The sequence below is a fragment of the Neltuma alba genome, unplaced genomic scaffold (assembly GCF_004799145.2).
Source record: "Neltuma alba isolate B1F8T4 unplaced genomic scaffold, ASM479914v2 tig00013107_pilon, whole genome shotgun sequence".
In the NCBI taxonomy this organism is placed as follows: domain Eukaryota; kingdom Viridiplantae; phylum Streptophyta; class Magnoliopsida; order Fabales; family Fabaceae; genus Neltuma; species Neltuma alba.
Genome location: NW_021637431.1, coordinates 267,082 through 288,156, shown reverse-complemented (window position 1 = coordinate 288,156; position 21,075 = coordinate 267,082). Strand labels below are relative to the sequence as shown.

The following is a 21,075-nucleotide window of genomic DNA, read 5'->3' as shown; positions in this document are numbered from 1 at the left end:
AAAAGTTACGGGCCAATAGGGATAATTATGGAAAGTGTACAAAAGCCTTTTAATAGAATTTCCAGTATAGTAGCTCAATTTGAGTTAATTATCTAGATGTAATTATTTGAGCCATGAGGAGGCCCAAAAATATACGTAAAAATGGAAATAAATATTTAAGAGGTTAAAAAAATTTATAAAATTAGTCTCATTCCCAGAAGGCTAGCAGAGTGGCTTTAATAAAATATAAAGTCCAATTATGCTCTTAAAAGGCATTTACAGGAAATTTAAAAAGAAATAGTTAAAGGAAGAGTTATGACCCAAGAAAATTTGTAAAATTTTCCTATAATTAAAGGAAGTTTATGGAGTAGACAGAGAAATTTTTTGAGTTCCAGAAGACTCATAAGAAAGCTAGATAAATGTAAGCTAAGTAAATTAGAAAGAAACTTAGAGTTCAAGTTTGATCCAAGGATCAAGATCTAATCTTTTCTTTCTTTTCCACGAGATTTTGCCACATGGCATGGTGAGGCAAGAAAGAAGTTTGATGATGTCAAGGGTATAATGTCATGAGGACACTTGGCAAGTTCTTGTGGAGGAAGACTTGAGTTTGGACAAGTGGCATTTGGAATTGTCATATTTTATCAAGGGCAAAGTTAGCAACCTTTGTCATAATTTTGGCTATAAATACCCCCTCTCACCATCACTTTTTCAGCCAAGAAGAGAAAGCAGGGGGAGGCTTTGTTGCTCTTGAATTTAGAGAGAGAAACAGCTAATTCTAGAGAGAGAAAGTTCACCTAAGTTTAAGGAACCACTAAAGTAAGCTCCTAAGCCTTTTGTGATTTATTGTGGACTGCTTTTATGTTATTTTATATTGATTTGGATGGCCATTTTCTAAGGGAAAATGCTGCCTAAATTTTTAGAAAATTGGAAGAATTTAGCTAAGGGTTTGAAACATTGATTGAACACTATAAAAAGAATGAAAGTTGATTGGTTTGATTGAGTTTTGGAAAGAAAATCCAACCCTTACTCCCAAATAAGTGTTTCGGCCAAAAGAAAAAATTGGGATTAGGATTGGATTCAATTCAATTTGATACTTCCAAAGTGTTTAAATGATGAAATGGTGTAGGGAAACACTAAGAAAGGAAATTTGGAAGCATCAAAATTAAAAATAAAAATTTTGAATCCCAAGGGTATAAGTTTCGGCCAAATCAAGTTCTTTAGGAAGGAATCAGATTTTCATAAATCTAAGCGGATCCAAAATTGTTTAGGATTGGCCTAAAAGAATAATTTTAGAAAAGCTAGAAAGGAAAACCTAAAATCAAGAGAAAGGACTGAAGTTTAGGAGAGCAAGTCTTGACCTTTATGTGATTTCTTGGTCCTAATGAGTTATGTGAACCTTATGGTTGTGTTTAGGACCTTGGAACATCCAAGAGGATGTTTTGATGATGTTGACTGAAAGCCCTCATGGTTGGGAAGTCAAGGGAGTCAAAGGAAAAGCAAGAGGAAAGCTTATGGCACAAGGTAGTGAACTTACCTCTCTTATGTGCTTGATGTTTATGCTTATTGTATTGATTTGCATGATTGTGATGTTATGAGCTATGTATGAATGATGTATGTTCTATCTCTTGATGATTTCATGGCCAAGCATGTAGTAGGAGACATTGAGCATAAGGTTAGATCACTAAATTGGTATAAAGATAATCAAGAAAGCATATCATACACTTGCATTCATCTCGCATGTATTGATAGTATTATTTGCTATTAAGATTGCCTCGAATCTCACTCCTTCCTTAACCAACCATGGCAGGTCAAATGATGAGGAGAAAGCATGCATGAAGGAGGGCAAGAAGATGGAAACAAAGAAGGTGGAGCATAATGTGATGCTTGAACTCGATAATAATGTAGTTATTTTGTACACATGCCTAACATGAAATGTGATTTAAAGCATAGGAATAACTGGGAAACCATAAAGCTAGTTTATGCATGCTTGAATCAAGGAAGAAGCTAATGAAAGATAAAACATAAGTCTTGGAGTAGTGAGTTTCCAGCTCTAGTTTGACCTAGCAAATGGTTGAATCTAGTCACAAAATTTGGTGATGATATAGTACACATCTCAAGCTTTAAAATCATGGGTAGTTTGCTTTAATTGGATGTGTACATTAAGAGATACGAATTTTAGAAGTTGAGACAGAGAATCTAAAAGTTCCAGAATTGACCAAATGAACAATAAAGTTCAACAAATAAACTGTACGTGTTGGTCAAGGATAAGTCTAATTTAATTTTTTTTCCTAATAGAGCATTGAAAGAGGTTTGATTAGAAATTTGGAGCAACCCCATATGATTTTTATAGAATTAGTTATGAATTTTTAAATTTAGACCTGAAATCTAGAATTTCTGCATGAACAGTACCCAAGGACCTTAATGAAAAGTTCTAAAATTTTCGGGCTCAACTAACGATTCTGCATATCTATTTTGCTTCCGAATGTGTGCTATCAGGAGTAAAAGTAAGGACGTTTCATCACAGGCAAATTGAATATGATGACTATTCAACTCTGCAAGGCAAAAATCTTATCGAGCTGACTAATTTGAAAAGATTAAATAAATAACTTAATTATAACGTATCTTACATGATCTTTCTGAAAATACTTATATGTATCATTAAATTATATTAGTCTATAAATAAGGTAAATTAGTTTGAAGAAAATAGTAACTATAAATAATTTACAGTAATTTATTTAGTTTTCTTAGTCTCTCTAAATTAATCAATTGAGTTTTATATTAAAGATCATACATACTATTTAGAATCAAAACAAATTCTTCAGTTTCTATATCTAGAACAACAAAAGAGTGCCACCTATCTTTATTTTGGGTTTTCATGAACATGTTTTACACATTTGCGTGTTTTACACAGTTGTGTGCATTGCTTGGTTGAATAAAATATCTTCTACATTTAAAAAGAAAAAAAAGGGACCGCTTGACTGTATACCACAGAAAAAGAAAGGGACCACTTGGTTTCCAACAATAAAGATGAAAGGAACCACCACATGCATGGAATGGAATTCTGGCCCCAGCCTCCAATGAAATAACACGAGTGATCAGAAACGGGTTGATGTGATATTACAAGATATGAAAACTTCTGGTTTAGAACCCAATTTAGCCTGACTAGCTGGTCCGATCCAGTTTGGTTTATTTTTGAAAAAGGAAATAGAGTTGTGGTGGAAGAGTTGAGTTTGTTGTCTATTTTTCCTCTTCTCCATTCATTTAAAGTTTGCATTTGTTTCGCTCAAATTATATTTCAAATATTTTTTTCCTTGAAATCAATAATGAAGGAGAAGGAGAAGAAGAAATTGAGTTTAATTTGTTCTCTATCTTTCCACTTCTCCATTCATTTAAAGATTGCATTTCTTCCAGTCAAATTATATTTCAAATATTCTTTCCTTGAAATCAATAATGAAACAATGATTATTATCAGCATCAATATGCTGAATATTTTTAGCCTTTCCATCACCCTTCACTCAGTGAAAGGAAAACACCCACACACATCTTACTCATAAAGGGTTGAACTCTGAATGTTATATTTAAAAAAGATTTAAGAAAGTATTTAGTGTTACTGGTTTAGAAACCCCAGACCAAGTGTTTTTCTTATTATTTTCGCACAAATGGTAATTTCTTAAATATCGCTCGGAGAAAATCATCTCCATATACTCTTGCTACGCTTCATTATCAACTATTGTAGCCATAGGTATAAGGCATTATGGGCACTATAAGCCAATACCGACTGAGTCCAAAAAAAAAAAAAAAAGCCAATACCGACAATCTTCTTTGGGAAGGAAAACTAATAATGTCTCAGTTACTACTGATTAGGACATTATTCTACTATCACTAGCCAATAATTAAATGCTTCATTCGATCCTAAATATATAAACTAAGTAACTAATTCACAGAAATTAAAAATATTATTTGAGTTAGTTATTTATAAACTTGAGAGAGACAAAATGAATTAAGATGTTATATTTATGATCAAAATAAACACTTAAATCAATTTTTACCTGATATTTAGGACAGATGAAAGTAGAGTGTAGAAATTTGAAATTCCACAATAATTGCTTCCTTTTAAGCATCTTCTTCGTCTCTCAACTTGCACGTCTGAGGGGCTTGACTGTTACACGAACCGTATTCTCATGTGGCATAGGACCCACATCGCCTGTAATTTGTTCTGTGCATTTTCCCTATTGACCATAGATTGCCCTATCAATAATCGTAAGTGACATTTTCTACAATGCCAAAATGAGGAAGTTTGGATAAAACCTAATCGAAAGATTCCCAAGAGAGATGATCCACATAATAATGAATCATGAATATTAACTCTATGATTGTGCGTGACCTCCTTTGAAGGTCTGCTGCACTTGTTTTTAGGGATTTGTAGATCACACAGTCCCTTCTCTTATTAATATAAGAGTTACTTAATTAATTTAAGTAAATTAAGAAAATTAAATAAATCAATTAATTACTGCCTCAAGTTTTTAATCTAAGAGTTAGTTGACTAATTTAAGTTAGATTAAGAAAATTAGTTAAATTAGTCATTTGTAATAAATAGGTTTTGTCTTCCATAAAATACTTTTGTTAATTATGTATATTAGCTAAGATTACCATATGATGAAACCTTTAATATGTGAAATTACTACAAGAACTACCTTAAAAAAATAGATAAATGTGAGAGAGAAAGTGGATTGAAATTTTATATTTAAGATTAAATTAAATATCAAACTAACTCTTATATTAAAGATTGATATCCTGAGGCCTCTATCTCGTGATTTATTCTTATCCATCTGATTATTTGTTGTCTTTCATTGGTGCTTATGTAATAGTCTTATCTTTTATGTATGTACTTGCTTGTTTCAGGCTTCTTGTCTTTTATGTTGTTTAATGTATAATTGATCTTTTTATTAAAAGAAATATAGATGAGCTAGCGTTTGGATTTTCAATAAAAATCTCTAATTAAATAATAATATCCATCAACTTTTCGGTATTATTGCTTAAAGGGATGCCTCTTATTTTATACTCCCTCCGTCCTTATTATAAGAGACGAATAACCGAATTACGTTGATCAAAAAAGTAGTTAAAATTAGTTAAGACTAATCAATGTGTAAAAAGTATAATTTTTTTCTCAAAAATGCCCTCATTAATAAGGAGAGAGAACATGAGAGAGAACAATTAAATTATTAAAAGAAAGAGAAGTGGGAGGGAGAGAGAGTGTGAATTGGAGACAAAATAAATATGGGTAAAATAGGAAATCAACACAAAAAAGTAGAGACAACTTTTAAGTGTCTCTTATATATAGGAACATGCCATAAGCATCAAATGTCTCTTATAATAAGGAACGGAGGGAGTATCTTCCTTAATAAAACAGCAAATCAATGCGTATCTCTAAAAATATGATGAAAATACATCTCATTTTCAGATCATACATAAACAATGTTTTATATCCTGTTTCTAATATTTTTGTTTATTGTACAGAGGGGGAGGGAGGTAGGCGTCTTAATGTCTTGTAAATAGAAGTACTGTAAATAATACTATTTGTAAACTTTGTGCAACACGCGAAACCGACATCTAGATGAAAAGAAATAGACTTTTATTAGTAACAAGTCTCCTTGGACTCAACTCTCATTTGTCTCCCTAAAATTATACAAATTATGAAAGACGATACACACCCCCTTTTAAAAAGTACTTTCACACGAGTCGCGACAATAATCTTCTCATATAGTTACCCTGTATATTGTATAATCACTTTTAAAACCATTGTTTGATTTCTACCTAAACACTTCTTAAATATAACTAGTGTGATAATAAAGTAATGCCCCATTATTTTCACAATACGAGGCTCTGATCTTTCTGCAGTATCATCTCTCTGATACCATCACCATAAAGCAAAGATTTTACATGCTCTTTTAGCCTTGATCGGCTACAGTTTTCGTAACTATACATTATAGGCACCATCCTCGCAGCATTCAGACAAACTTTAGCAAAAGACGAGGGAAATGGATTTGTTGGAGTGAAGCATTCTTTGTTGAGACATTTCCATGCATCTGAGATCTTATGTTTGATATGTTCTCTTGCGGTTTCCTCAGAAACTCCTGGGTGGTCGTTCATGTAACAAGTAAGATAGGACCCATCTTTACCAACTTGATCATTGTCCTGTACAAAGAAAAAGGTATTATATTGAGGCCTGTGGACTGGGGTCTTCTAAATTTGTGGTCCAAACGTGAAGTAGATAAATTATGTCAAACAATCATGTAGCTTCAAATTGGACATGCACCCAAATTCCCTTAAATATAATGGTATCATGGTATTCTAGTTTTCTACTTCACACGAAAATATTTTTAAATTTGTTTGTAAAATGTGTTGGAGCTCAATTAAAGAAAATAAAGCCCAAGGCTGAAGACGCTGTCACTTAGGCCCATTTAGTATTGAGTCCATTCTGATTTTGTATTGTTTATTCTAGAACATGGGGTCTAGGGCTACGTGTCTCATTACAGCTGTATTGCTTCATCTTTTCTGGGTTATAAATGCTGCACTGTATTCATCATTTTCTTCATGGCAATATATTATAATTTCTCTCTCTTAAGGTTTCAGTACCTCTTTATGGTACCAGAGCCTTAAAAGTTCCACATGTCGACGCCGCTGGATGGCTCTATTACGAGCACCACTCCTAATCCCTCCTCTCCTTCCCATTTCATCTCCATCAAATTAAATAATGACAATTACTCCATCTGGAAAGCCCAAATGATTCTTTATCTTCACGGGCAATATCTTTTCTCTCTTCTGGATGATGCTTCACCCCCTCCTCCTACTCTTTTATCTGATGGGAAGCCAAATCCTGAGTATACTAAATGGTTTCAACAGGATCAGTTTGTCCTTTCAGTTATCATCTCATCTCTTTCTGAATCTTTAATCGGCCAGGTGATTAAAAACAAGACAGCTCGTTCCATGTGGGTTGCTCTTGAGAAAATGTTCACCCAAAAATCTCAGGCCCGACTTCTGCATTTGCATAATCAGCTCACCAATTTAAAGAAAGGATCTGAAACAATTTCTGAATTTTACAAAAAGGTTGTGTTAATTTCTGCTGCTTTATGTACTGCTGGAAAAGTTATTGATGATACTGATTTTATCACCTGCTTGCTTAATGGTCTGGGATCTGAATATGAATCTATTGTTGCCTCTTTGACAACACGAGCTAGTACCTTGTCTCCAGAGGAGGTTTTAAGTTTTTTATTGATCCATGAGACTCGTTTGACTACTGTCTACTCTTCTTCCTCTCCTGAAATATTGGCTAACTCAGTAGCAAAATCCACTCCTAATCAGTCTCATTACTCTCCCCGAGCCTCATATCAGTATCGTGGTAGAGGACGGTTTGGATGTAGTGGATACAGGGGACACTTTGGAGGACGAGGCAGGGGACGTTTTGGTGGACGAAATACTTACACTGACAATGATTCCCCTTGTTTCATATGTGGCCGATCGGGACATATATTTGCCAATTGCTATTATAATCACGCTTATCAATCCCTTGCTTCAGCATCTCTTCCTCAAGCTCACTACTCAGCCTTTTCATCTACACCTGACAAGGCTTGGTACTTTGATACAAGGGGCCACCAATCACATGACCCAAGACTTGTCTAATTTGAATCTTCATTTTGAGCCATATAAAGGTCGGGAGCAAGTGCAAATCAGTGATGGAAATTCCATGGCTATTGCTAATCAAGAGGCAGGCAACTTTACCACTTCCTCTAAAACTTTCCATTTATCTGATCTTCTACATATACCCACTATCTCCAAAAATCTTTTTTCTGTTGCTCGTTTTTGCCTTGATAACTCTGTTTATTTCAAATTTTACTCATCCCATTTTCTTATGAAGGATCTTCAAACAAAGCAAGTTCTTCTACAAGGACCAACTAAAAATTTTCTTTATCCTGCTCTAAAAAGGACACCGGAAGCTAGCTTTGGAGTCAAAACATCAGTTGATCAGTGGCATGCTAGACTTGGTCATCCAGCTTATAGGATTGTTCGTAGAGTGCTCTCTCAATATTCTCTTCCTAGTCTTCCTTCGCAATCTGTGTCATGTCCCTCTTGTAATAAAGCAAAAAGTCATGTTCTCCCCCATCCTTCTTCCCCTCACCGATCCCCTCATCCCCTTTTTCTTGTATTTAGTGATGTTTGGGGCCCTGCTCCTGTGTTATCTCTAAATGGATTTCGTTATTACGTTTCCTTTGTAGATGATTTTACAAGATTCACTTGGTTGTATCCCATGAAAGCTAAGTCTGATGTCTCTAAAGTTTTTTTAATCTTCCAAAAGCAAGTTGAGAATCTTTTCAATACTACAATTAAATTCTTACAAACTGATGGTGGTGGAGAGTTTCAAGCTCTTCACTCTATTCTTCAATCCTCTGGCATAATACATCGCATCACTTGTCCTTATTCTCATGCTCAAAATGGATCAGTTGAACATAAACATAGGCATATTGTTGAATCTGGTCTTGCTCTTTTAAATCACACATCTCTCCCTCCTAAATTTTGGGCTCATGCTTTTTCTTTTGCTGTTTATCTCATTAATCGGTTGCCTTCAGCTTCCCTCAAATATAACTCTCCTTATCAACTTTTATTTAATCACAATCCTGATTACTCTTTTCTCAAAGTTTTTGGTTGTGCTTGTTGGCCTCATCTCCGTGCTTACTCATAATAAGCTTGAACCCCGGTCTACTCTCTGTATATTTCTTGGATATGCCACTGCTCATCATGGATACTTATGTTTTGAACCCAAAACTGGTAAGATTTTTATTTCACAGGATGTTGTTTTTCAAGAAAATGAATTTCCTGGTGCCCAATTATTTTCCTCTATGGCCCAGCCCACTTCTACTTCTCCCACTTTTACTTCTTTACCTATTATTACTAACATACCAGGCCCAATCTATTGCCCCATAATATTCCCACACCTCCTATAGTTCACACCGAGACCCACACTGACACTTCTGCTCCTCTACTTGACCCAGTGGCTTTATCCCCTCATCCAGCTTCAAATACTTTGTCATCTTCCCCTGCCATATCGTCTTCTCCTTCCTCATCAGATATGTCTCAGCCTTTGTCTTCACCATCATCCTCTACTCAACCTACTCATATTATTACAAGATCTCTCACTCACTCTCTCAAGCCTAAATAGTACACTATGGAACCATTCCTTGGCCTCCACTAAAAGCTCTTGCTTCCACACTTCGCACACCTCCTAATGCCCCCACCTCAGTTGCTGAAGCACTTCAATATCCTGAATGGCATGCGGCCATGGTGGATGAGCTTTGAGCTCTTCTCTCTACTCAAACATGGTGCTTGGTTCCCCCTTCTCCGTCTTAGAATGTTGTCAGTTGCAAATGGGTGCTGCGAAAAAAATTCAAGTCTGATGGCTCCTTAGACAAATATAAAGCTCGATTGGTGGCAAAAGGTTTTCATCAAGCTTCAGGTATAGATTATAACGAAACATTTTCTCTTGTGGTCAAGCCTGCTTCAATCCGTCTTCTTCTCTCTTTAGCTATAAATTTTGGTTGGAGTATAAGACAAATTGATATTCAAAATGCTTTTTTACATGGGGATTTGGAAGAAGAGGTTTTTATGACTCAACATCCTGGTTTTCGCAATGCTCAATTTCCTGTTTATGTTTGTAAGCTGTAGCGTTCCATCTATGGACTCAAACAGGCTCCTCGTGCCTGGTTTTTGAAGCTAAGTGCATGTTTGGTGAAAATGGGTTTTATCTCATCTAAGGCTGATACGTCTCTATTTATCAAACGGAATTCATCATCTGTCTTTTATGTCTTGGTTTATGTTGATGATATTTTGGTAATTGGTTCTGATTATGTGGCTGTGAAAAGGCTAATTCAAACTTTGAATACTCATTTTCTTGTCAAAGATTTGGGACAATTGAGTTATTTTCTTGGTATTGAATGTTATTTTACTCCTGAAGGATTATTTTTGTCTCAACAAGAATACATCTCTGATTTGCTTGCTAAGTCTGGTATGACTAATTGTAGTCCAGAGAATACCCCCATGTCATCAAAAACAAAGTTATCTGCTTACAATGGTACTCCTATTGAAAACCCAGAACTCTTCAGAAGTATTGTAGGCAGCTTGCAGTACTTGTCTTTCACTCGACCAGATATATCTTTTGCTGTAAACAAAGTTTGTCAATTTCTCCATCACCCTCTTGATACTCATTGGTCAGCTGTGAAAAGAATTTTAAGATACTTGTCAAAAACTATTGATCATGCTCTCATTCTCAGAAAGTCTTCTACTCCTTTTCTGGTTGCTTATACTGAAATTGAAGCCCAAGAACAATTACTGGCCTACTCTAATGCCGAATGGGGGGGAAATATTGATGACAGAAGGTCTACAGGTGGTTATTGTGTATTTTTTGGTCCTAACCTGCTCTCATGGAGTTCTAGAAAGCAACCAACTGTTGCAAGATCCTCTACTGAAGCTGAATACAAAGCTCTTACTCTTGCTACCTGTGATTTAATCTGGCTTCAGAGTTTATTAAAAGAATTTGGTATTGCTCTTCCTAGTCCTCCTATACTTTGTTGTGATAATATTGGGGCAACTTATCTGGCTGCTAATCTTGTGATGCATGCAAGGACAAAACATATCGAACTTGATTATCATTTTGTCCGTGAAAGAGTGGCTGTAAAGAATTTGCAAATTTCAATTGTTTCTTCAAAAGATCAAATTGCTGATATCTTCACCAAGCCTCTTGATGCACCAAGATTTCAATTTCTCCATACAAGTCTCACTGTGACTCAAATGCCATTCGACTTGAGGGGGGCTGTTTGAGCTCAATTAAAGAAAATAAAGCCCAAGGCTGAAGACACTGTCACTTAGGCCCATTTAGTATTGAGTACATTCTGATTTTGTATTGTTTATTCTAGCACATGGGGTCTAGGGCTACGTGTCTCATTACAGCTGTATTGCTTCATCTTTTCTGGGTTATAAATGCCGCACTGTATTCATCGTTTTCTTCATGGCAATATATTATAATTTCTCTCTCTTAAGGTTTCAATACCTCTTTAAAATGCACCGATTTAACATTATGTGTAGTATACTTCCTCTAGTTCAAAATGTAGGAGTTAGTCAGGGGATTTACTTTTGTCTTAAATATAAGATCTGAATTCACTTTATCACCTATATTTATAGTATCTTGAGCTATTGCAATTGATTGCACATACTCAGAAAATTTTCATGAAAGAGTAATTTTAATACAAATGATTAAAAAGAGTATTTTACGCAACACATATTTTTACAAATTACTAATCAACCGATTTCCTCGATCTCTATAAATAAGTTGTTTTGTTCCCATATTTAAGAGATTAGGGGGAGTATTGAGAGAAATACAAGGTTAATGATAGTTGCAATCTAGATTAATTGGTCGCCGAGGTCTTGAAAACTAAATCAAAAGTTGAATTAATGGATTTACTAAATTGTGATTTAACTGTGGCCAGTCATCCAATATAATTCTAATATATATCCCCACACAATATATTTAAATCTTAATTATAACCTCATTTTTTTTCACCGTACCTTTGCACCTTCTAAATCATGACAGAGCCTGAGAATTGTGGATGTGGAGGATACCAAAGGTGGAAAGCCATCCATGAGAACCAAAGTTTCATTGGTAATGCCTTCACCTAACATGAAGAATGCGTGCACAAGGCATACTTCCACCCCTGTGCTCACAATCCCGTTCTCTAAATACTCCTCCCTATTTGGTAACTTCCCTGAACTGAGCCATTTGGCTTCTTCCAAAAAGGCATTGCACAATCTTATCCACTGCAAAAAAAGAAATTATAAATCAATGATTTTTTTCCCTTAAAAGAGAGGTCTTTTCCTTATAAACTGAAACATGAACTTAATTTATAATTACCGATTTGATTAACGTTTTTATAGGGTTCCATCCATGTTTGTTTTGGACCCTAATGGAAAATTCATTGGTGATATCGTAGAGGGCCTTGAAGCAAGCTTTCAAGTAGTCTGGTAATTGCTCAGTTGCTCCCAAATCCCATCTGCATTAATATTCATAGATTTGTTGTGTTAAGGCCAATGAGAAACTTGTTATGTTTTTCATAATTAAATATTTATGTGTGTGAAAAATAATTTACCTATTAACAGCATCTACAAAGACAGTGAGTTCATCCAAACTTCCATAAACATCAAATATATCATCAATTATGTATACCAGAGACAGGGGCTTTGTGAGTTCGATCCTTTCTTCTGAAAAGACAGGATCCGTGAGGCATGCCATGGACCACATGTACCACTTTATTGGCTCGTCTCTAGCCAACTTAAAGTCCTTGGCTAAACCTAGCTCTTTCCACCACCTATATATATTACATATATAAAACTGTGTCAGTACGAGAATGTGACTAGGACTTGTCTTTTATAAATAGGCTAATATATAGAAGTGTTATCTGATATTATATCAGCTTAAAAAAACTCACTTAGACACTGCATATATCTCCTTCAGGCTGATTGAGTTAGCAATTTGTGTATTGATATGGGATAGGTTTTCTAGAGGCATTAACCACCCGTTGTTAAGTTGGGAATTTGAAATATGGAAATTTCTGGGGGTAAACCTGGGCAAACTTTTGTGAATTGGGTACTTGAGAGTATTTGCAATAACATTAGCTTCATGATGATCATGGAATCTCGAATTCAGAAGATGATATGTAAAGTTCCCAGCTTCATGAAGATCATCTTCTCCTTCTATACTTAACTGCGAAGCTTCGAACAGTTCAATCAACCCTTCAGTGTCTCCCCAAAATTTCTGCCTCAGCCTTCCCTTCTTGTCCATGAAGTTTCCAAACACGCCTGCATAATAAGATTCAATAATAACCACTCAGTCTTCAAGATTCAAGAACAGTACTGCTATTCCAATAATTGACATGTCTGACTTTTAAAAAGAATTACTCCTCCGGTCCTTAATATATGGCCTATTTGTTGAGTTGATTTTAGTTCTAAATACAAGACTTATTTCTTATATTTATCAATTTTTCCTAAAATACCTCTATGGATACTCTCTCAATCATAATCAAGTAGAAAACGGAGAGAGGATATTAAGGAAAATGATTATGGTGTTTGAGAAAAAATACGTCATATTTCTTATAATTAACTAATTTACCTATTTTTTTTAATCTAATCAAATTAGTTAAATAAATCTTATATTAAGGACCGGAGAAGTATTATTTATTTGGCCGTAGAAATGAAACCTTCGCGTGACAAATCTGTATCACCTGCATGCATCTTTCTTATTCTAATTATGAGTATTGACTTTCTGAAAAAGGAAAGGTATGTTTATAATTACCTGTATCTATATCACAAAGTTGTTGTCTTAACAAGCGAAATTGAAGAGCAACTTCAGAGAGCTGAAGATTATGATCTATGTTATAATAGCTGTGAGTTCCAATCTTCAGATACTGTTTTCGAACAGCTTCTTGAATCTCCTCTTCGAAGTGGTGTTCAATCCCAAGCCTTTGAATCATATCAATCATATATAAACCATCCACTGATCTCTCTTTTGCTTTTTCAATGAAGATTTTCTTAACGTTCTTCAATTCTTTTGCATGTCTGATATGAATGTCATCCTGAAAATGAGAAACAATTATACCCACAAGTATAAATTAAAGATGATATATAAATGAACAAACATGCATTGGTCACAGTGGAACGGCCATGACAGCTTAAGCACAAGGTCTCAAGTTTAAGTCCGTGTAAATGCAGAAAACACATATGAGAAAGCTCCTCTTAATTAAACCCAACAAAGAGAGTTAGTCCTAAAGGGACCCAACAATGCTCGAATCTAATTCAGTTAGATAGCTATATCAGAAATAATGATGATATAAATAAATCACATTATTTTGTTTTACACTCAATATGTGTGTATGGAAGATTGAATTAAAAGTGATAAAAAAGAATTGCCTCACATTTAATGTTGATTTTGAACGAGTGAAGTTCTGCTGCATGGAAATAATGGAAACGGCTTTATTCATGGAAGAAGAGTTTGAGAAATGAGTTCCTCTGGGGTTGGTTCTTGGAATATCTGAGATTTGCTTCAGAAAAAATGGCGACTTTAGGGTGTAAAGCCGACAGGGTGCCATGGCGAATGAGCAATACACACACACACACACACAGAATGCAGAAAGAAGGCTTGCTTTGATGTTTTAATGGTAGATTCTGCGTTGGAGGGATATCCTTGTGGTGAGGAGGAAATAAGAAGCTGCCATTTATATAGAGAAGCAGGTAGGCGAGAGAGCATAATTCAAAAAAAGGAAACAAAATTGAATTCTACAAGTCTGGCTTCTCCAGAATTTCCGGTGTTCCTTTGAAGCATAATTAATGATATGGGCCCCAGTGTCAAAGATGTTTCGTCTTGACTCCTTATTTTTACTTTTACTTTTCAAACATCAATATTGTCCTCAACCATTTACGTTTCATTCTTGAAAGAAAGACGGATAAATTCTTCTAACGTTAGGGTAGGATTTAACCCACCACATTCTAAAAAGAAAATCTAAAGGCGACTAAAACTTGTTTGTAAAATAGTGGGAAATAATATATTATCCTCTGATATAACTTGGAATTTAAATCCTGTATAAATTAAATCTTATATTAAAAACTGGAAGCATGCATGGTACTCCATTTTATCTTACATATAAGCTTCAAATTTGAAAAGCGTGCAGTCTATTTTATAAGCTTTAAGTTGGGTTTGTCTTAACATTTAACATTTAATGTATTTTTTCCAATTTCATCTTTGATTATTTATGTTTTTCCTTTGTCATGCTCTCTCTTATCACATTTTTTTACATACTCTCAGTTATCCTTTTTTCTTTTATTATAAGGGCATATATATTTCTGATATATTTATTACTTTTAACTAATTGTTCATTATCTATGAATTAGTTATTTGAAACTTATGATAAGCACTGCTAGAGGGACTACATGATAACTATGAAACTTTGACCATACCAACAACACATTAACTACCACATAATAGCTATTGATTATAATAAATAAGCGATTAGTCACTCTTTTAACTAACAAGGTTTGTTTTTGTCACACTTTTTACTAACAAGTTAACCGTCAACAACAGATGACGTATTTTTTCTCTCTTCCTTTGATTCATATTTTTAAAAGGGGTAGAATTGAAAAATTTTAATTTAAAAGAAGATTTTGATAATGTCACTACTCTCTTAATTTTATTAAAATAATTGAAAAAAGTGACTTATAAGAAGCACCTGAAACTCAAGAGAGTATATATTCTCCCTCCGTTCCTTATTATATTATAAGAAACAACTATCAAAATCATATGGTTCAAAATATTAGTTAAATTTAGTTAAAAGTAATAAATGTATGGGATATATACATATTTTTTCAGTTATACTACTTTTGTTTGTAAAGAGAGTACATGAGAGATAATGAGCGAAAATTTGTCGTAAAGAGATAATAAATAGCATGTGTTTAATGGGGGTAAAAGTAAAAAGACTAATTTAAAACTTAAGACAAAAAAATTTGTTTTTTATATTTGGTGACATGCTGACTATGAGAGAAATTGTTTCTTATATGAAAAAAAAGGACAGAGGGAGTATTATTTTGGTGCACAAAAGTGCACTTTTCAGGATTTGAGCTTGTTATTCTCCTCTTTGTAAGATGAGATCGCTTACCATTTCAACTAACAGCTTGTAGGTATAAGATATTACTTTTAATAATATCTTTCTCTTACGGATATGAAGAAGAAGAGCCCACCTAACTTGTTTTTGGATTATCAAGGAAAATGTGTGTCACATGAATGTGCAGCGTACGTTTAAAAGGGCCACTTGGAATTGTATTCCTCGACATAGTGTCAAATAAAAAAAAAAACCGTATGTGGTTCCTATGGAAGTAATTTGAGAAGATATCACTTCAAATCCAAATAATGAAAATAGTGATAATGTAGTGTGAAGACAAAATTGTCCTTCCATTTTCACCAAAAAAAAGAAAGTTGTCCTTCCATTTTTTCCTTTTTTATAAGCACGGATATAATCCTATTGAAAGTAATCTTATTCGAGAAAGTGTTTGGTATTAAATGTGTGTTCACCTTAAGGATCCGCCACCCTTGTCGCTGCCCGTCCAACTAATCCTGTGTATATTTTCTTTTGTTCTTCAAATTTGAGGAATTCTTGTCTTGGAAATTAATTGATTGTAAGATTTGAAGAACTGATTTGCAAACATATGAGGAGTTGTAAAGATGAAAAGTCAGATGACAAAGAAAACTTTTCATCATATACGTGGAGGTAAATTATTTTCAGTTATTATTAAAGGAGATTTTTATTAAAAAAAATTCAATCGTTATCACATAGAGCTTTACATTGTTACAATTTATAGTAGGATAGATTAGCCCCCAAACAAGAGGTGAACTGGATGTCTTACAAAAATTGGTAACTGAAGTTTAAAACTTGAAACAACAAAATTGAGCTGAAAAATAGAGTATATAAGACTTTTCAAGAAAAAGATAAGTGAAATAATAGAGAGAATGACAGAGAAAGATGAGAACACATGCAATGTTTTTGGTTCAGGTACTAAGCTTATATCCAGTTTCTAATTAATTACTTAAATCTTTTTGCAATAAATTACCAATCTCAACTGCATATTGTGACCATTCCCCTCAAGGATATGTACTTTACATTGAGTAATTAAATTCTAGGAGAATTACCATGAGATTTCAAAAAAAAGAATTTAATTACAATGAAATCTTAATAACAAGTTACCATTATGAACATATTGTCATTCCCTATTCTGTTGCTTATCATTGTATATTCTTCAGTTGTCAATAAACTTTAGGATAATTAAATCTCTTTAACACCTAATTGTAATTCTCTCTAAACTCTATTCAAGTATATGGTACCTCGAATTGACAAATTTAAGACAAGCTCTTTTATATGACAATCATCGGTTATTGTATATTAAATTAAATAACTAATTAAAGAAAGCTCTTGAGCAATGGAATAAACTAAAGTGACTCAAAGAGACAATATATCTTCTATCAACTTGGCATCGTTCAAATATTGAGAGTTATTTACCAATGAATTTTTTTTAAAAAAAATCAAATACCTTTTTTTTGGGAGAATTAATTGGTCAATGATAATATAATTTTATACACAGAAAGTATCAATATTAAGTATCAATATACTTGAGTTTAGGTACCATTGAGTAATTAATTCTTCAAAATTGACATTTATGGTTTTTCTATTTTCTTTTGTTTTCTTTTTTGAATGAGTCTATGATTTCAGGAAATATATAAGATTTTCTTTTCTTTGTTTTTTTGGCGGAGGGGGAAAGTGATTGGAGGGGAAGCGAAATTGTTTGGTTTTGTATGAATATTGGAGGATGATGTGACCCATCGAAGAAGATGTGATCCCAGATAGACATGTCATTTCTTTTCTTTATTTGGAACAGTATAGTTTTGTGGGTTTTTCTTTATAGAAAGTTTAGTTGGGTTTTAAACAATTAAAATGGCCAACTTAAATATTAATGAAATTCTCACGTTAACATGATCTCTTGATATTTTGTTTTAGGGAACAATAGGACACACATGGACCCTACTATTGTAAAGCTTCTAATAAAATATGTCGTCCATGACTCAAATAATTTAATTTAATTAGACTTCTAATTGACTGCATTATCCTCGTTAATGAATAAAAATTTTCTTATGACAAGTAATACAAAAATATAAAATTTATGGTAAATCACATTATCCACAAAAAATGAATAATGGAGTATCCCATTTATCTAACTCAGTGTATCGCACAAGGAAACATGCGTAATTTATAATAATAATCTCTAGAGTTTTATAATTAAACAAAAACTTGCATTATAAATTTTTAATATCAAGACTAAAAACAAAAGATAATGAGGAGTATGACATGTGATAATATTAATTATACCTCACTATATTAATTAAAAATTTGGTTGGAGGAAAGTGGGGAAGGGAAGTTAGGACATCTCAGAAAGTAGTAAACTACATCTTGTTTGGTTCCTAACTTCTCAAAAAGTTAAAGTCTCACGCGGTTTTCTCATAATTAGCCTGAGCAAAACTAAGACGAGTTCTATGCTCCCAGTCTTTTCGTCTTTCAAATAAAAAATTAATAAAATTTAGGAGAATGACAAAAAAAAAACACTAGAAATTAAAAATCCCAAATCATGATCTGTGAGAACATTCTAATAGGTTTTGACAACAATTAAATTACAAATAACAATACATTTTTGTGAAAATACATAATCTCAGATTTTTTTTTAATTTTCAAGATCTTTTTTTTTTTTTATCATTTTCTCGATATTTTATAAACAAATATATATATGTAAAATAACTTCTTGACAAGTTAATTCTATAGGAAGTGCCACCTCTTGAGAAGTTAACTTTCCAGAAAAGTGTGTAATTAAAATAATGTTAAATACTAGTCTTTAGAAAAAAAATATTAGCTCATTTTTTTCTCCTTTTAATTTCCTCCTACCTAAACCGAATCCAAATTTTATTGCCAGTGCTCTCAAAGACGGTACAGGGAGAGCTTACTTAGCTTGGTTCAAATATACGAGACCCTTTTCTTAATTGTCTAGTTCATCATCAATTGAGCTTCCCCGCTTTTTAACTCCTCACTATAAAAGATTCAAACATATATGAGAAGAGAAATCATGTACTTCTATAAATCCTATTTATAAAACAGATTAAAAAAATATCTTTTGTATGAATGTACAATATAATTTTATCTTTTTTAGCATTGTTTTCATGAGATATAATATATATGAAATAGGAACAAAGTTGAAAAGTTGTTAAATATTAACAGAGAATTAACAAAATTTAGAGTTTTTCTTAGTTTGTGTGAATAATGTAGGAAGTGACATTACTACAAAATATTTGATTTGTAAAACCTGTTTTGTAGCATTTATTAAACAAAACGTTGCAATTAGTACTCATTAATTTATTAAAAAAATGCATATTATGTATCACTTTTCTAAGAAAGTGCTACAGCTAGTATGGTGCTTCCAGTAGTGCTTTCTCAACAAAGCGCTACACAAGATCTTTTTCTTTTAAAAAAATATACATATCTGTTGTATCCCACTAGCTGTAGTGGTTTCTCAAGAAAACGCTACAGAAAGTCTTTTACTTGTTGTAATGCTTTCTCAAGAAAACACCATAGAATGTCTTCTTCTTTTTTTGAAAAAAATATCTATATATATCTCCTTATCCCACTTGCTGTAAAGAAGGTCTTTTTTTTTTAATAAAAAAATATACATATCTCCTATAGCATTTGGTTAAGAAGACGCGACAGGAGATCCCACAAGTGAGGTAAAAAAATTTTTTTTTTATTTACCTCCTTTTTTTTTTTGTTTTCCCTCTTTTTTTTTTCCCCACACCGCCACACCTCACCACTCCCACTGCTCATCTTTGCCATTTTTCTTGTTCCTTATTTACCCACAGCTCCCTCCTGTCTCCACACTCACCTCCTCCTTTTCACTAAGGATTTTTTTTTTTTGGCCTGACAGCTAACTAGGATTAAAATCACTTGAATTGTTGTATTTTCATGATATAGGGGTTGTTCAGATGATGTGACTCAGAGAATATATCAGCATTTCTCCGAAATTTGATTGATTAAATAAGGTATTATATCATTTTATAAGAAAAAGTTATTCTTTCATATTTCTCGAACTTCTTCCTCGGTTTCTATCCCCAGAGTTTAAAAATGTGAGGCAATTACCCTTAATCTCTTTTTACCAAAACATGTGGCATCATATTTAAACCTATCATATGTTTTGCCAACTACTTATTCATTTGAATAAGAAAAAGTTTATCAACCTAAACTAATAATCAATTAGTAATATTGCCACAAATTATATATGTATACATTGACTAGATAAGGTAAGTAGGCCAGAGGATAATTTTAGAAATGATGGAGAATTTTGAGGATAAACTAACTAACAAACGGATGTAGGTATAGAGAGCTCCTTAAGGTCAGGGGAAAAAAAAACAGAGAGAGAGAGAGCTCCTTATGTATCAAACTACATAGACCAACTTAAAGATAGGTGCAAAGTTTAGGGACTATCAAGTTTAATTTTGTGAAGCCTTTTACTGATACTAGTATGAGCCCTAATTAAGAATGCCTAAAATTGAGGGGGGAAAAAGAGTTACATTGTTTATATACGACGCAAAAAATGTACTACCTATGGTCATTAATATATATATATTTTAGGAGCTAGTTGAAAGTTAGATTTAGTTCTAAACATAAGACTCTAATCTACTTTGTGTTTCGCAAATTTATAATTTTTTCTTCAAAATATTCCCATTAATTGCAAGGTGTTCTCACTAGAAAGTATTTCTAACACACATCATTAAATATGGTAATTTAGAGAGACTAATATATATTTGTTACAAATAACTAATTTAACAAATATTTTTAATATATCCAAATTAATTATAAAGCTAACCCTTTAACTACGACACAGTAGCAAAGATAACGGGTAGACCCTTCCCAACTAACAATGGGGAGTAGTTAGAGCGAATGTGGGACCCCTCTCAATTAAATTATTACAGACATGAGTTGGGATTCAAACTTCCACTGCTTACTTAGTTGACGAGTGTTCCTACCATTCATACCAACCTAACTGAATAATTATATTAATAAACTTGATTTTATCTAATATATTTGTTCTTATGTTTAAGAGAAAAAAGAATAAATCAACTACTTGTTGTAAATATTATGTGTGGGTGTGTCAAAGGAAGAGTCCCATATTGCTTGGGATTGTGAGGGTCCAAGTAATAAGTGGTTTTGGGCTACCAAATGGGCCAAGAGGAGTAGTGGACTTACGCGCACAATGGGCCACCGGAGACAAATCCGGCCATTTCCCCTCACCCCCTTGTGCACGAGTCAAATGCAGTACTGGGCACTTTATTAGAAATATCTATCTAAATTTTAATTATAATTATGCCTCTTTAATATTCGTAACTGAAGACTTTATTTTTCTTAAATAGTCATTAAACAA

At 33.3% G+C, this 21,075-nt stretch overlaps 1 protein-coding gene across 2 annotated transcripts; it reads right to left on the bottom strand.

Annotated features, from left to right (window-relative positions):
- Nucleotides 1-5,844: 5,844 nt before the first annotated feature.
- On the bottom strand, nucleotides 5,845-14,168 carry LOC114734515 ((3S,6E)-nerolidol synthase 1-like). 2 transcript variants are annotated; one of them, XM_028922131.1, is made up of 7 exons: nucleotides 13,992-14,168; nucleotides 13,373-13,652; nucleotides 12,510-12,879; nucleotides 12,171-12,389; nucleotides 11,936-12,074; nucleotides 11,593-11,841; nucleotides 5,845-6,174 (listed from the first exon to the last, which is right to left on the bottom strand). In XM_028922131.1, exons 1-7 carry the CDS (start codon nucleotides 14,163-14,165, stop codon nucleotides 5,848-5,850), a joined length of 1,758 nt encoding a protein of 585 aa, XP_028777964.1. In that variant the 5' UTR covers nucleotides 14,166-14,168; the 3' UTR covers nucleotides 5,845-5,847. The 2 variants fall into 2 exon arrangements, with proteins under 2 accessions (XP_028777964.1, XP_028777965.1); XM_028922132.1 differs by having other exon boundaries at nucleotides 12,645-12,879.
- Nucleotides 14,169-21,075: the final 6,907 nt, after the last annotated feature.

Bases quoted from the DNA above. Each gene is read 5' to 3' on its own strand.
- LOC114734515 (XM_028922131.1), bottom strand. From the start codon at position 14,165: ATGGCACCCTGTCGGCTTTACACCCTAAAGTCGCCATTTTTTCTGAAG. The intron at 12,880-13,372 runs GTAATTATAAAC...CTTATTATGCAG, and splicing joins ACTTTGTGATATAGATACAG to GCGTGTTTGGAAACTTCATG. The intron at 6,175-11,592 runs GTACGGTGAAAA...TTCTTTGTACAG, and splicing joins ATGATTTAGAAGGTGCAAAG to GACAATGATCAAGTTGGTAA.